Genomic DNA, 14,451 nt, shown 5'->3' with positions numbered 1-14,451 from the left:
GGAAAAACTAGTGGTGAGCCGATCTCTTAGGGGCACTGAAATATCCCAGAGCCTCCAGCGACTGCAGACACGCCCCCGCCCGCAAACCTTCTACGAGAACACGAGAAAAAACGACTCTACGAAAAGGAGTATGCGGAGAGGGGGCGGGTGGTCTGCCAATCAACCCAACAACAATTCCTTTCTAGCCGGGTAGGCAGCTTTCCGCTCGAGGGGGGCGGTGCTATTCGCAGGCACGCCCCTTGTCCCTCCGAGCCAATTGGAGGCTGCGATTGCAAGGCAGAGATTCGGCTCTGTTAATCCGAGGGGGAGAAGGGCGGGCCAGCCAAAGTGCGGTTTGAGCTGTTGCTATGCGACGGGGCTTCCCTGCAACACAACACAGCCCTTGAGACCGGCCCGCGGGGGATCCTCCGAAGGGGCAGCAGGCGCGGCGGGGCAGGAGCGCTCTTCCTCGCTTGCCATTGCTTTGCCACCCTCTCCGTTGTCCTGAGCGTAGGGGCCAACTGCCGGCCACGCAGCCATGAGCAACGAGCAGGTGAGGGGACCGACGGAGAGGGGGGGGCGAACGAACTTCAGCGGGACTCATCGAGCCTGATCCGTCCCGCCTCCGTGGTGTCCTGTTGCCCCCCGCCCGTGTCAAGTCAAGCCCCAGCGCCGACCAACCTGCTTCCCACGGCATTGCCCACCTGGGTTGCCGCCACTGTCCAGAAAAAGAAAGAGCGCCTAGCCTGTTCTTGCGGCAGTTTTGGTCTCCAGAATGTGAAGCTTTTCACGGCTGAGCATCACCACGTGCTGGTATCTTCGCATCAAAGTGCTGTTAAGGACACAAGAGCAAAGGCCCGGGTAAAAAGTTGGCCGCTGATGTTCCCGCAGGGTTCTGTCGCTTCCCCTTTAGAGAATCGAGCCATTAAACGTGTGGGGTTCAGTCCCTCCCTGTTCATCATCAGTAACTTTTAGTTCTCCAGTTCAGACAGTAACTTTAACAAGTGGTTTGATAACGGGTCAAGAAAGAGGCTTTGAATTGGTTTTGGTACATTTCATGCAGAATTATAGAGAACCTTTTTTTTTGTTTGCAATGTAACTCTATTAAATGAATACAACGATCATTATTTAACTTGAGAACAAATATTTACTCTTTTTAAAAACACTGTTTAATTTTGAATGTCGAAATGCTTTCCTGAACAAATTGCATACAACAGGACAAAACCAGAATTTTTTACAGTGTATTCACCAGCAAAATACAAAATGCCTTCCCTGTGAGGCCAATAAACCAAATAAATACAAAGGAATAAAACCCAGAAAAAACAACCATACGGTTGAAAGCTGAGTGACTAATTCCTGAACTACTTATTCTGAAGTGGTTATTGTCACTATTTTGTTTTCTAGGGTTTGGTTCAGGTTCAAGGCAACCAAGATATTGTAGGTTTGGGTTCAGGTCTGGTTCACTGAGAAAAACAGTGTGAACCAGTTTCTGGGTTCAATGTCATGTTTGGTTCAACTGTCTGCTTGCGTTGCACTCCTGAGCTCACCTCCCAACCCATTCCCTTCCATTTGGTGCATTTAATTTAATGTATTTGTTTTTAAACAACTATACTGCCTTTAAAAGCAATGGCATAGCCTCAAAGCAATGTTTTGTCTTCCCAGCCAAGTGTTGTGCATAAATCCTTAATAGCCTTACTACACTAACCCGCCACCATCTCCATTGCCTCAGCTTTTGTTGCTCTCCCTTTCTAGAGAAAGGAAAAGCAGGAATGGTGGGAGGATGGTTTATTGACAAAACTAAGCCCCAGTGCCTTTCCAGAAGAAAAACCTCATCCCTGGGGTGTATGGGGTGGGGGAGTCTTCCTATAACACAATGCAAAGCTTCACACAGACTGCTGTCTGCAAAGCTTCACACAGTCAACAGTCTTTGCATTGTGTAATATCAAGACTTCCCCCTGAGGGACAAGGTTTTTGACCTCGAAATGTGTTGGGATTTAGTTTTTGTCAGTAAACCATCCTCACAACGTTCCTGCTTTTCCTTTCCATTGTTGTTGGTGTGGTGCTTCCCTTCTTGTTGATTTCATCTCCCTTTCTAGAGGACCACTTATAAGCGTTTTGTCTATATTGCATTAACTGGTGTGGCACCTCATCTTCCCAGGACCCTCTTCAGACATTCTGGCAAAAGGATGGTGTACTCATGTATGCCATCCAAAGTGGGTCTGGGAGTTTCCTCCCCCGCCACCAGATATTAATCATTCATCCTCACTTCCCCTCCCTTGCCACTCGCAGTTTCGGCATTCATCGGAAGATGTGAATGCCATAAGCATGATGGCTGGCGCGTCAGTGATTGGCAGTCTGGGATGTCCCAGTCTGACGATCATGAAAGCACCCACCATCACACTTGGGGCCCAGAGACAAAAGAACAACCCAGAGACGAAAGTTTGGGGCAGTGTACAAATATGATAAATACATCATCATCATCATCATCATCATCATCATCATCATCATCATCATAAAAAATAATTAATTAATACTTTGCTCTTTAGACAAACTCCATAACCATGAGTGGCATTGGTGTGTGTGTATGAGGGGGAGTGAGTGATGTACCAGAGCATTGTTCCCTCTAACACAGATTCCCAGATGTTGTTTACAACTCCCTGAATCCCCAGCTGCAACGGCTTTTGCCTGGGGATTATGGGAGTTGTAGTCAACCACATCTGGGAATCCCTGTTAGAGGGAACACTGCACTGGAGGGGGGACACACTTCTAGACCCACTTTGGACAGCGTCTACGAGAATGCCGTCCTTTCCCCACAATAATGGAAGAGACAACAGAAGTTTGTTTATTTCCCTGGCTATCATTCCTTTATGCATCTGTCCCTTTTGTTGTAATGACCTTGCCTGGTATTGCCTGGATAGTTGTTATTACTGCTAACCATGTTACTCAGCAGCGCACCTGGTTTGTCACTGAGTGTACACTCAGTAGGGATCTGCAGTCAACCCTAGGGCTCTACGACTCAGCATGTACCTGTATGATGTTTTAGGCATCTGTTTGTTGCACTTAGGGCTGGTTCCAATGATACTTTTCTGGTCTATGTGGTTGAAAGGGAGACGTGCCAAGAGCATGCCCAAAATGATGTATTTTGCAGACATCCTGATGTAACACAAATAGTACAATGGCTTTCAGAGCTTTTTTTGGTTGAAAAACGGTATATTGATGATGAAGAATTTGGGGCTGCTCACTCAGTGTTATAAATGTGTGCTCCAAAAGGTCTAATTAGGGTGAATTTTCCATTGAAACGAATGGGAGATAGAGGCTCTTTTGTCCTGAGGGCTCCCTGTTGGAGAAGCTTCGATTCTGATATAAATGTAATAAATAAATAGATAAATTTTGGTGCACCAGTAAGGGTTTTATATATAGGGGCTTAGCTGCATGCAGCCTGAGCCTCTCTTCTATGACTCTGCACTTTGCCTCTTGGCCCTAGAGAAAGAACTATCCCTCTTCTCCTTCAATGCTGTAGATGCCTGCCCAAGCACAATGCCACTGAGTGACCCTTCTGGGAAATCTTTATTGTATTTTTTTTTTTTTTACATTTTATATCCCGCTCTTCCTCCAAGGAGCCCAGAGTACTACATACTTAAGTTTCTCTTCACAACAACCCTGCGAAGTAGGTTAGGCTGAGAGAGAAGTGACTGGCCCAGAGTCACCCAGAGTCACCCAGCAAGTCTCATGGCTGAATGGGGATTTGAACTCAGGTCTCCCCGGTCCTAGTCCAGCACTCTAATCACTACACCACGCTGACTCTCTGAGATTTGATAGCAAATCTGCCCTTTCTATTATTTAATATACTCCATACTCCCCTACAGTGCTTACTTTCAGTATCTCACTAGTTCTCCACAAGTCTGGATTCTACAAAAGGCAGTACAACAAAGTTACAAACAAGTGCTGTGGCACTTATGACTATATTGTGGCATGCGTTTCTGTGGGTATCAGCTCATGTAATGGAAATGATAAAGCAAGCTGAGCCAACCCAACAGTGAGCCTGTCAGGAGGGTAATGTTGGCCCCTTCCAATGGTTGTGTTGGATGAAGGGTTGGTTGGAACTGTTCCTAGAAGAAAAGCTCTTGTAATCTCTCTTTGTAAACCATCCTGAGCCATTTTTGGAAGGGTGGTATAGAAATCGAATTATTATTATTATTATTATTAATAATAATAATAAAAGCTGCCCTCCTAGGCCTGTGCGCAGCCCAAAATGTCAGGTGCTGAACAGCCCAGTTGCTTCTGGGATTCCCTGGGCCACCTAGTAGGACAGATAACTCAATAAAGTAAAGTAAAATAACATTTTAAAAATCAAGGCTCAGCTGGTAAAGCAAGTAGCTAGTTAAGTGTTCCCTCCAGAGTGAAAAGGAAGCAATGCAGTCTGTTGCTCCCACCTGGCTCCCAGGTATAGGAGGGGGAGGAGCCCAGGGCAGGGCAGGGAGAGGGTGGGGCTCTCCATCAAAACTTTGTTAGAACTCTGGTGGAGTTCCACAACAACAGGAGGGAGACTCTTGACAGTTCTGACTCATTGTGGAACTCCCTCCAGCAGTGCCCGACAGAGGCCATGTCATCTCCATGTCTATTGCGTTGACATGACTGCACAGCCCTAGTGTCTGCTTCCTGAATCTGATGAAATAGGTTGTTGCCTCGAGAACATCTGATGCCTCAAAAAAGCAGTTAGTCTTAAAGTTACCCCAGTCTGTGTGCTAGAGGAGCCATATTGTCTGAACTGTTTGAAGGAAATAGCCTTCACATGTGTAGTTTTTGTTGACTGTGGGAGCAACCTCAGGGGTGCTGCATTATACCCCTAGTACCATTTCCCCCGCAATGCCTTGAGCATGTTACACAAGAGGAGGTCTACTAGATCAGACGAAAGGTCCATCTCATCCAGCATCCTGCTTCCCACAGTGACCAAAGATTTTTGGTCTGAACTGGTCATTCTTAATTACTCTCCATCCATCAGCACATTGACAAGACACAAAACCTCCTACAGACATACAATAGTATTCTGTCCCTTGTCTCTCCACTCCTTTCCCTTTCTCCTCCTCCTCCCTCCTGTACTTGTTGCTTAGAACTTTGCATTGACACTAATGGCAAGAAGAGGGCAGAACAAACAGCTCTGCACTAGGACTCTTGTGCGATGCCTGGGTAGATTAGTGCATCTCAGACAGCACTAGTGCAAATAGTGCAACACTGTTTGTGTCCTGCATTTCTCCATGCTACTCTTGAGCTGTGGGCTGCCTTGTTAGCTATTAATAACCCAAGTGCCATCTTATATATTTGTTAGAATAACATGGGTCAGGCCTGCACAACTTTAGACCTACCAAAATGAATTCAGCCCACAGCCATATATGGTGGTCTACCTGGGGCTTGCTTGAGAATCCTCCTGTCTGGGACTTGGAAACGGGGATTGATAAGCACCAGGCAGGTCATAATGTTTCTGTTTTGTATGCAAAAGACTTTGGTTTCATCTTTGATATTTCCAGGTAGGACTGGGAACAGGGGTGTATCTAGGATGGGGCAGGCAGGGCACGTGCCCTGGGCGCCACTTGAAGGGGGCGCGCCATTTTTTAAAATTGATTTTTTTAAAAAAATGGCCACCAAAAACAAAATGGCCACCACGCATGCTCAAATGGCCTCTGTGAGGCCCTAGACCATGCCAGGCTTCGCAGAGGCCATTTGAGTATGCACGTTGGCCATTTTGTTTTCAGCTGCCATTTTAAAAAACCCCAAATATTTTTAAAAATGGCCACCACACATGCTCAAATGGTCCCTGCGAGGCCCTAGAGGCCAGCGGGGGAGGGGGACTTTGTAGACCCCCCCCAGCCTTTAGGAAGCCCCCCAAAGGGGTTACAGGTAATTTTTTTTAAAAAAATAATATAATATGTCACTGTACACATATTCAGATTGGCACTATGTACAGAGAATCAGGGCTTGTGAATACTGAGCTGAAGCTTATGAGCTAGGATTGTATTCATTTGCTCTTACTTTGCTTCTTGTGATAAGTGAGTTAAATGTGATGTCTTAATTATATGGCTATTAATGGTGAATTTTTCTTTGAATCAGTGTGAAATCCTTAGGATCAAGACCCACTGGGAGTTTCGTTCTCTCTTTCTCTCATTTTAACTGTCTTTCTGAAATACTAAAATATATTCCAAGCAGTGACACAATTTACTCTGCATATCCTTTAACTATTTCCAGAGTATCTGGGAAAAGTCAAATTCTCCATTTATTTTTAAAACTTATGTAATAGTGATGCTACAATGCATAGTAGAGAATTAGACAGGCACTTCTGTTTAGTTTTCCAAGTACACCTCCACATAGTATTTGGGTATTTCATGAGCCCCAGCATCCTGAAATTTGTAGTTTTCCAGCATATTTTGGTCTGGCTACGTCCACTGCTAAATAGTTTTTGAAATATTAAAAGATTGACGAGCTTGACTTGTATTTTTGAGTTGATATTATGGTAAAGTTATCTGAAAGATGGGTGTCAGATGTTTGGACAGGGGGCGCAATTTCAGTGCTTGCCCTAGGCACTATTTTCCCTAGATACGCCTCTGACTGGGAAAGACCCCTGTCTGATACCTTGGAGAGCTGCTGCTAGTCAGTATAGCGAATGCTGAGCTAGAATGGTTTGACTCAGTATAAGGCAGCTTCATATGTTCATGGGTGGCGGGTTGTTACTTTAGCTTGGTGTGTCATACATTGTGCAGTCTTGACACAGATGATGATAGCCATAGGCAATAGTGGTAAGATTGCTTTAGAAACATTTCAACCTGAAGTAAGTTAAAAACCCTTCTTAAAGTGTGAACAACCCAACCCAAACTATCCAAAACATTTGGAGAGCCAAAATGGGAATCATATTCACTGTCATGCCAAGGGATTCTCTCTCTTGCAATGCAAGCGGATGGGAGTGCCACACTGAAAACTACATTGTAGAACTCTATCCGAACTTCACAATCAGTGATCCTTGTCAATGCTGCTTGATTCACAAGTCCGTGATCACTACTATCTCGGGACGTCCTCAGATGTGAAGAAAATTGTAAAGGGTACCAGTCTCTGCCTACCGGAGACAGTAACCAAGCATTGCTTTTATGGTCACTCACATCTCTTTGGAAGTACAAAGGGATATCAGACACCCCTAAATACTTAGCAGTCCCTCGTGCCTTCCCTAAACCTCTGATTAGCCTCTTAAAAGTATAAACAAATCAGACGTTGAAACCCATGAAAGTGATAAATGGTTTTGTACAAGACCTAACTGCTGTAGTGGAATCTAGTGTATACACAGAAAAGAATGTGTGTATCATGTTTCAACAGCAGAGGGCATTCTTTCACCGGCTTTGTCATGGACATTTAAACAAGTAAGCCTTGTTACTTAATGTTACTCTAGGCAATATGCAACGTTTTTTTTCCATTTTTCTTTTGAAGGAGATAGATTTATTTTTTTAAGGTGCTATATTGTGTAAAGTAAATAGAGTGGATTAACTTTTTTGGAAATGCCTTTTTTCCTCCCTCTCTGACATTTACTTAGACACTCATGCTGTTTGAGGAAGGAGCAGGTGGTGTAGCCATATTTGTTGAAGGAGACTTTAATATATTCGTCTCATTAGTGGAAAGTTGATTGCAGGATGACATCCTCTAGGAAAACAAAAATGCAGCCTGAGCTCTTCAAAGTCAGTCGTTTAAAAGGGGATCTAATCCTCCTTGCAGCTGTTCATATAATTTTTAAAATTAGTTTTTGAAATGTAAACTTAAGCAGACAGTTTGTATGAGGGTTGGTGTTCTCACAACATCTTAAAGTGCCAGAGCTTTTTCCTACAGAAATTCCAAATAAAAAGGAAGCAAATCCACTGCATTTCATGGGTGGGGTTTCTCTTTGAGTTAGGAGACCCAAATTAGTATTTTCTTCCCAAATCATGGCTTACATAAATATTGAACATATAGTAGAATACCAGCTGTGTGAACAAGCTGTTTAAAACTGGACCCTTGTTCATAACATCATTTGCTATACAACTAACCTTTCCTTTTTGCAGAAGAGGGTAACCAAGATGATCAGGGGCCTGGAGTACCTTCCTTATGAGGCTAGGCTACATCATCTGGGGCTCTTTACCTTGGAAAATAGGCGACTAAAGGGAAACATGATTGAGATGTATAAAATTATGCATAGAGTGGAGAGGGTGGACAAAGAGAAATTTCTTTCTTATAACACTAGAACCAGGGATCATCGCATGAAACTGAAGGTCAGGAAATTTACGACTGACAAGGAAGTACTTTTTCACAGAGCGAAATCTATGGAATTCTTTGCCATAGGATGCGGTGATGGCCACCAGCATGGATGGCTATAAAGGGGGCTTAGACAAATTCATGGAGGACAGGTCTATTAATGGTTACCAGTCTTCAGGCTGTGGGCCACCTCCTGCCTCAGAGGCATGATGCCTCTCAATACCAGAGGAGCAACAGCAGGAGAGAGGGCATGCACACATACCTCTTGCCTGTGGGCTCTCCAGAGGCTTCTGGTGGGCCACTGTGTCAAACAGGATGCTGGACTAAATGGGCCTTATGCCTGATCCAGCAGGGCTGTTCTTATGTTCTTTTCCACCTCATTCTAGTTATATTTTGTGGACCCAGGGGCTCTATGGTTGCGAACTTTATTTTACTCATCCTGCTTAAGGGTCTTTAATAGCATCCAGAGGTTTTTTAAAAAGCAGGTAAAGGTTTTCTAGGCGTGAAAGTATTTACAGCTTAATTTCTGTGATCCAGGTTGCTGTTAAAGACAGAAGAGTAGGGCTAGATGATGACGATGATGATGATTTATTTATCATCATCATCATCATCATCATCATCATCATCAAGTGATCCTAAGGGGTGATCCAAGGGGATTCATGATGTGTACTCAGAGCTCCCGCATCTGTAAGGTCCACACCAGTTCTTTTGATGGAGGTGTCAACTCTGTGCACGCCTCCCTTTATCTGTGCACGTGGAGTTCCTATTGTACAGAAATAAATGGGAAACCTTACTCACACAGGAGCTCCATGTGTGCTCTGGAATACATGTGAGGTTTTGGACTGGTGATGTATTGTTATAAGAAGACCAGCTATATTATAACGAATGTTTTAAACCATGTTGACTCCAGCTTTGGAGATCTCTGTCTTTATTTCAGGGGATGTGCTTGTTACATTGTTTGAGAGACAATGGCCCAGTTTGATAACTGGATTGTTCTTCAAACTGATTGTTTCAGAATTGTGGAAAAGCTGAATTAATGTCTAGGTAGCAAAATATCCCCAGAATTGAGCCACATTCTCCTACACTGTGGGGAATTTTGAACAGAGTGAATGCCTTAGAATGCAGTATCACTTGAAGAAGCCCATCCCTTTTAGTGAAGCGAATGCAGGAGCAGCAATTTTACCCTTAGCTTGAATATGCTTCAGATCTCTGCTAAAGATCAACAAAGGAAAAGTATACTAGCATGTACCAACGGAATGGAGGGGACAAATATGTAGTGTGCAACAATGCCTATATATTTTAAATATTTTATTAGAATTGAGTGTATTTTGTTTTGTCTCTTCTCTCTCCCCTTCACCCCACTTGCAGCCTAAGCCACCCAACAAGGGTAAACTAGAGAAGACTACTACAAAATTTTTACCACAGTTGGATAAGGTAATGTTGTTACTTTGAGTTTTAATGCACAGATCTTAAAATACTTGAAAGTGTTTGAAAGCATGCAAGTCTTTTCAGATACAACAGGAAGGAATGGGAGATGCACAACAGCACAGCTCTGGCATAGTTTCTGGTTGAATGTAGTGGCCAAGAGACAGAGTTGTGAATCACAACTTCCCTGCTTTGAATCTCACCTCTGCCTTGAAACCCACTAGATGGCCTTAGGCAAACCACTCAGCCTCAACTCCCCAACTGCAGTATAAGGATGAGCTTATTGAAATAACTTATTGAAATAATAATAAAATTATTATTATTATATTGTTTACACAGTCAGACAGGTGTTATTGACTGGTTTGTTTTATCCAGACATCGAGTCCTTCCCAAGGACCTGGGATGGCTGAAATTTATTATCAGTGTATTATTATTATTATTTATTTATTTATTTACACAGTCAGACAGGCGTTATTGACTGGTTTGTTTTATCCAGACATCGAGTTCTTCCCAAGGACCTGGGATGCCAGAATTTGTCAATGTTGTTGCTGTTGTTAGAGATATCGTCGCAGAATATAGGCTGTTCTCAGTAAAGTTGCTTTTTGTGATTGGCTGATGGTGATTTCTGTGGCCCCTATGGTGTTGAGGTGCTCTTCAAGGTCTTTTGGAACTGCACCCAGGGCACCAATTACCACTGGGATTATTTTGGTCTTTTTCTGCCACAGCCTTTCCATTTCAATTTGTAGATCTTTGTATTTGGTTATTTTTTCTATTTCTTTTTCTTCTATTCTGCTATCCTCTGGTATTGCTATGTCGATTATTTTCACTTGTTTTTCTTTCTTCTCGACTACAGTTATATCTGGTGTATTGTGTGGCAGATGTTTGTCTGTTTGTAGTCGGAAGTCCCATAATATTTTTACATCTTCATTTTCTACAACTTTTTCAATTGTATGGTCCCACCAATTTTTGGCTACAGGTAGCTTGTATTTTTTGCAGATGTTGCAGTGTATCATCCCTGCTACCTTGTCATCCCTTTGTTTGTAGTCCGTCTGTCCGATCTTTTTACAACAGCTGATTAGGTGGTCTACGGTTTCATCTGCTTCTTTACAAAGGTGGCACTTGCTGTTTGTTGTTGACTTTTCTACTTTTGCTCCAGGGGTGAACCTAAGGTAGGGCAGTCAGGGCACGTGCCCTGGGCGCCACTTGAAGGGGGCGCAAATTCTTAATTTTTTTTTTGAAAAAAAAAGGCCACCAAAAACAAAATGGCCACTGCACATGCTCAAATGGCCTCTGTGAGGCCCTCGGCCATGCCAGGCCTCGCAGAGGCCATTTGAGCATGCGCAGTAGCCATTTTGTTTTCAGCGGCCATTTTTTTTAAAAAAACACCAATTATTTAAAAAAATGGCCACTGCACATGCTCAAAGGGTCTCTGCGAGGCCCTAGAGGCCAGCGGTGGGAGGGGTAACCTTTGCAGATGCCTTCCTCCCACAGCCTATAGGAAAGCACCCCGAAGGGGCTACAGGCTAAAAAAAAAATTAATATAATATGTCACTGTACACATAGTCAGTTTGGCACTATGTACAGAGAATCAGGCTTGTGAATAACGAGCTGAAGCTTATGAGTTAGGATTGTATTCATTTGCTCTTACTTTGCTTCTTAAGATAAGTGAGTTAAATGTGGTGTCTTAATAATATGGCTATTAATGGTGAGTTTGTCTTTGAATCAGTGTGAAATCCTTAGTATGAAGGCCCACTGGGAGTTTCTTGCTCTCTTTCTCTCATTTTAACTTTCTTTCTGAAATACTAGAATATATTCCAAGCAGTGACACAGTTTAATCTGCATATCCTTTAATTATTTTCAGAGTATCTGGGAAAAGTCAAATTCCCCATTTATTTTTAAAACTTATGTAATAGTGATGCTACAATGCATAGTAGAGAATTAGACAGGCACTTCTGTTTAGTTTTCCAAGTACACCTCCACATAGTATTTGGGTATTTCATGAGCCCCAGCATATTGAAATTTGTAATTTTCCAGCATTTTTTGGTCTGGCTACGTCCACTGCTAAATAGTTTTTGAACTTTTAAAAGCTTAATGAGCTTGACTTGTATTTTTCAGTTGATATTATGGTAAGGTTATCTGAAAGATGGGTGTCAGATGTTTGGACAGGGAGCGCAATTTCAGTGCTTGCCCTAGGCGCTCTTTTCCCTAGATACGCCTCTGTTTTGCTCTTATTGCATTTGTTCTTAGTGCCTGTTCTTGTGCAGCCAGTATTAAACCCTCTGTTTCTTTCTTCAAGTTGCCATTCTTAAGCCATTGCCAGGTCTTGGTGCTGTCTGATTTTCCAGTTATATTGTGCAAGTATTGACCATGCAGTGGCTTCTTTTTCCATTTTTCTGCTCGGTTCTTGACTTGTTCTTTCTTGTAGGCCTGCTTTGTTTCATTGGTGTTGAATAGTTTCGCGTTATTGACCATTTTAAGTGCATCTTTTTCACTGTCCTTGATATATTCTTCAAGGCCTCTTTTCTCTTGTTTACACAGTCAGACGGTGTTATTGACTGGTTTGTTTTATCCAGATATCGAGTCCTTCCCAAGGACCTGGGATGGCTGAATTTTATTATCAATATTGTTGTTATTATTATAGATATTGTCGCAAAATATAGGTTGTTCCCAGTAAAGTTGCTTTTCGTAGTTGGCTAGTAGTGATTTCTGTGGCCCCTATGGTGTTGAGGTGCTCTTCAAGTTGTTTTGGAATTGCACCTAGGGCGTGTAGTAGTAGTAGTAGTAGTAGTAGTAGTAGTAGTAGTAGTAGTAATATATTGATTGTCACTTGTCCCCAAGGGCTCACAGTCTAAAAGAAATACAAGGTGGACACCAGCAACAGCTCATGGAGGGAGGGATGCTGTGCCAGGGTTGAACAGGGTCAGTTGCTCTCTCTCAGTGAAATCCCCCACCTTGAAAGGTGTTTCTTTGCCCAATTAGTAGGGGTGAAATACATGTGAAGGGTTCTGCGCACTCAAAAAGCACTATACAAATGCTAAATATTATTATGGCTTCCACTTTTTACAATAGGGTTGATTGTTTATATATTTATTTGTGAGATTTATGTCCCATGTTTACTTTGACATGCTCAAGCGGCTAACAAAATTACCATTATATACAACAGTTACAGTAATTGCAATGTTCCTAGTGGATAGTGCCATTTTTCTACTGAAGATTTGGCTTATTTTAAACCAGATTTTGGGTTACGGCCCATTTGACCCACGAGTATACCCCTTAGGTTCTGGCATCGCCTGTATCCAAAGACACAATAGCTAGCAAGCAATGCTGTACATAGGAAAACCACCTACAGGGACACATATGTGTATGCCACTTTTCACTTCCATTGTGAGTTAGGAAGGTGCATTTACATCTGTTGCACAAGAATGTCCAGGATTGTGCATGTCTACCTGCAGGTATGTGCAACTTGGTGAATCTACACCCATGTGTAGACCTGCGGACATGGGCATTGACTTATTTACTTGTGAGGCAGATCTTAGATCTGCTCTTATTGTTCCTCTCCTCTAATGTGCATCATCATCAAGTGAAGGTATCTGTGCAGGTCAACTGTTTCAGGAATACAAAGTACTTAATGCAAGCAGAAAGTGATTCCTTGGTTGGGGAAAACATTATTTATTCTGATCTAACAGGAGTGATCCATACATGTAGACATCCTTCCACATGTATTGCAAATGCACCTGAATGCATATCTCCACCACCCAGATATCAATAATCAACCCAAACTTACAGAATTGGCAATGTGTGTATTTTGATATGAATGCACATCTGCACCTGGCATCAAATGTGACGAGAGCTAAATTCTTAGTCAAACTGCACTCCAGCTTTGAGGCTGTGATCATTTCCACCTGCTCTACTCCAAATGACTTTATCTGTTCAGTCAGATCCCATAATATTCTGCATAAGTGGACTATTACATCACATATTGAAAGAACACTGGCAATTGTGAACTTGTTGATACCTTAAGTTGAGTCACAACTGTTTTATATAACATTGATATGTTTCAAGGATATGTCAGAAAAGGTGAAAGTGTTTAGAGTCACTGCTAATTGCTGGTCTGTTTCTAAAGTTTCTAATCAAATCTTTCAGATAAACTGTAAACCAGTGTGGAATCAGAATCCTCCTTCATTCCAGCTACAGGATGATCAGGATACTAATATTCCAGAGGAATTTCGGTTAAAAAATGAGCTATCACCTGGTAAGAATAAAATTGAATGTTTGGGCAGAATTGAAAATGATTTGTAAAATATTGCTGGACATTAGTTAAAACAAAATAAATAATATAAAACAAGGTTTTAATCCACCGATAAAGGAATGCCCAGTATTTCTGCTAACTTGTGAAAAGGTTTATCTGCTTACCTAACAAACAGAAATTTGTAGTGGCCTCTCCTCTCCCTATCCAGGTAGAGCACCCATTCCTCCAGTCAACTAGGTTATGTCTTGTATAGATCTGAATACGCCTCAATGGCCACAAACATTCCTGATCAACTGAAGTCTGGCTTTCCACTTTCCATCCCACTGGCTTCCCAGCATATGCCAGCATGCAGATACTGGTGTTCTGCATCTTGCCTGCAGGTGTTCTGGTTATCTGTCCATAACAATCCCAAACATCAACACATTTTTTCAGAACTAGTATGTAGTATATATATGTATTTTATCAGCTGTGGTGGCGCAGCAGGGAAGCAGCTTGCCTAGGGAGCAAGAGGCTGTTCGTTCAAATCCCCGCTGGTG

At 42.6% G+C, this 14,451-nt stretch overlaps 1 protein-coding gene across 7 annotated transcripts in view; it reads left to right on the top strand.

Moving 5' to 3' along the window:
• The first annotated feature begins 288 nt into the window (after nt 1-288).
• The window catches only part of DNAH7 (dynein axonemal heavy chain 7), a 249,486-nt gene continuing 235,323 nt past the window's right edge, over nt 289-14,451 (top strand). For 5 of the 7 annotated variants that reach the window (XM_053276777.1, XM_053276818.1, XM_053276788.1 and 2 more), the window contains exons 1-3: nt 290-532; nt 9,610-9,675; nt 13,810-13,918. In XM_053276777.1, coding sequence (XP_053132752.1) covers nt 518-532; nt 9,610-9,675; nt 13,810-13,918 — 190 coding nt within the window. In that variant the 5' untranslated portion in view covers nt 290-517. Of the gene's footprint in view, nt 533-9,609; nt 9,676-13,809; nt 13,919-14,451 lie in introns of all 7 variants that reach the window. The other 2 variants (XM_053276796.1, XM_053276816.1) reach the window with 1 other exon arrangement.

The sequence above is a fragment of the Hemicordylus capensis genome, chromosome 1 (assembly GCF_027244095.1).
Source record: "Hemicordylus capensis ecotype Gifberg chromosome 1, rHemCap1.1.pri, whole genome shotgun sequence".
NCBI lineage: Eukaryota > Metazoa > Chordata > Lepidosauria > Squamata > Cordylidae > Hemicordylus > Hemicordylus capensis.
Note: the sequence above shows the minus strand (reverse complement) of the source record. Positions and strands in the feature narration are given on the sequence as shown.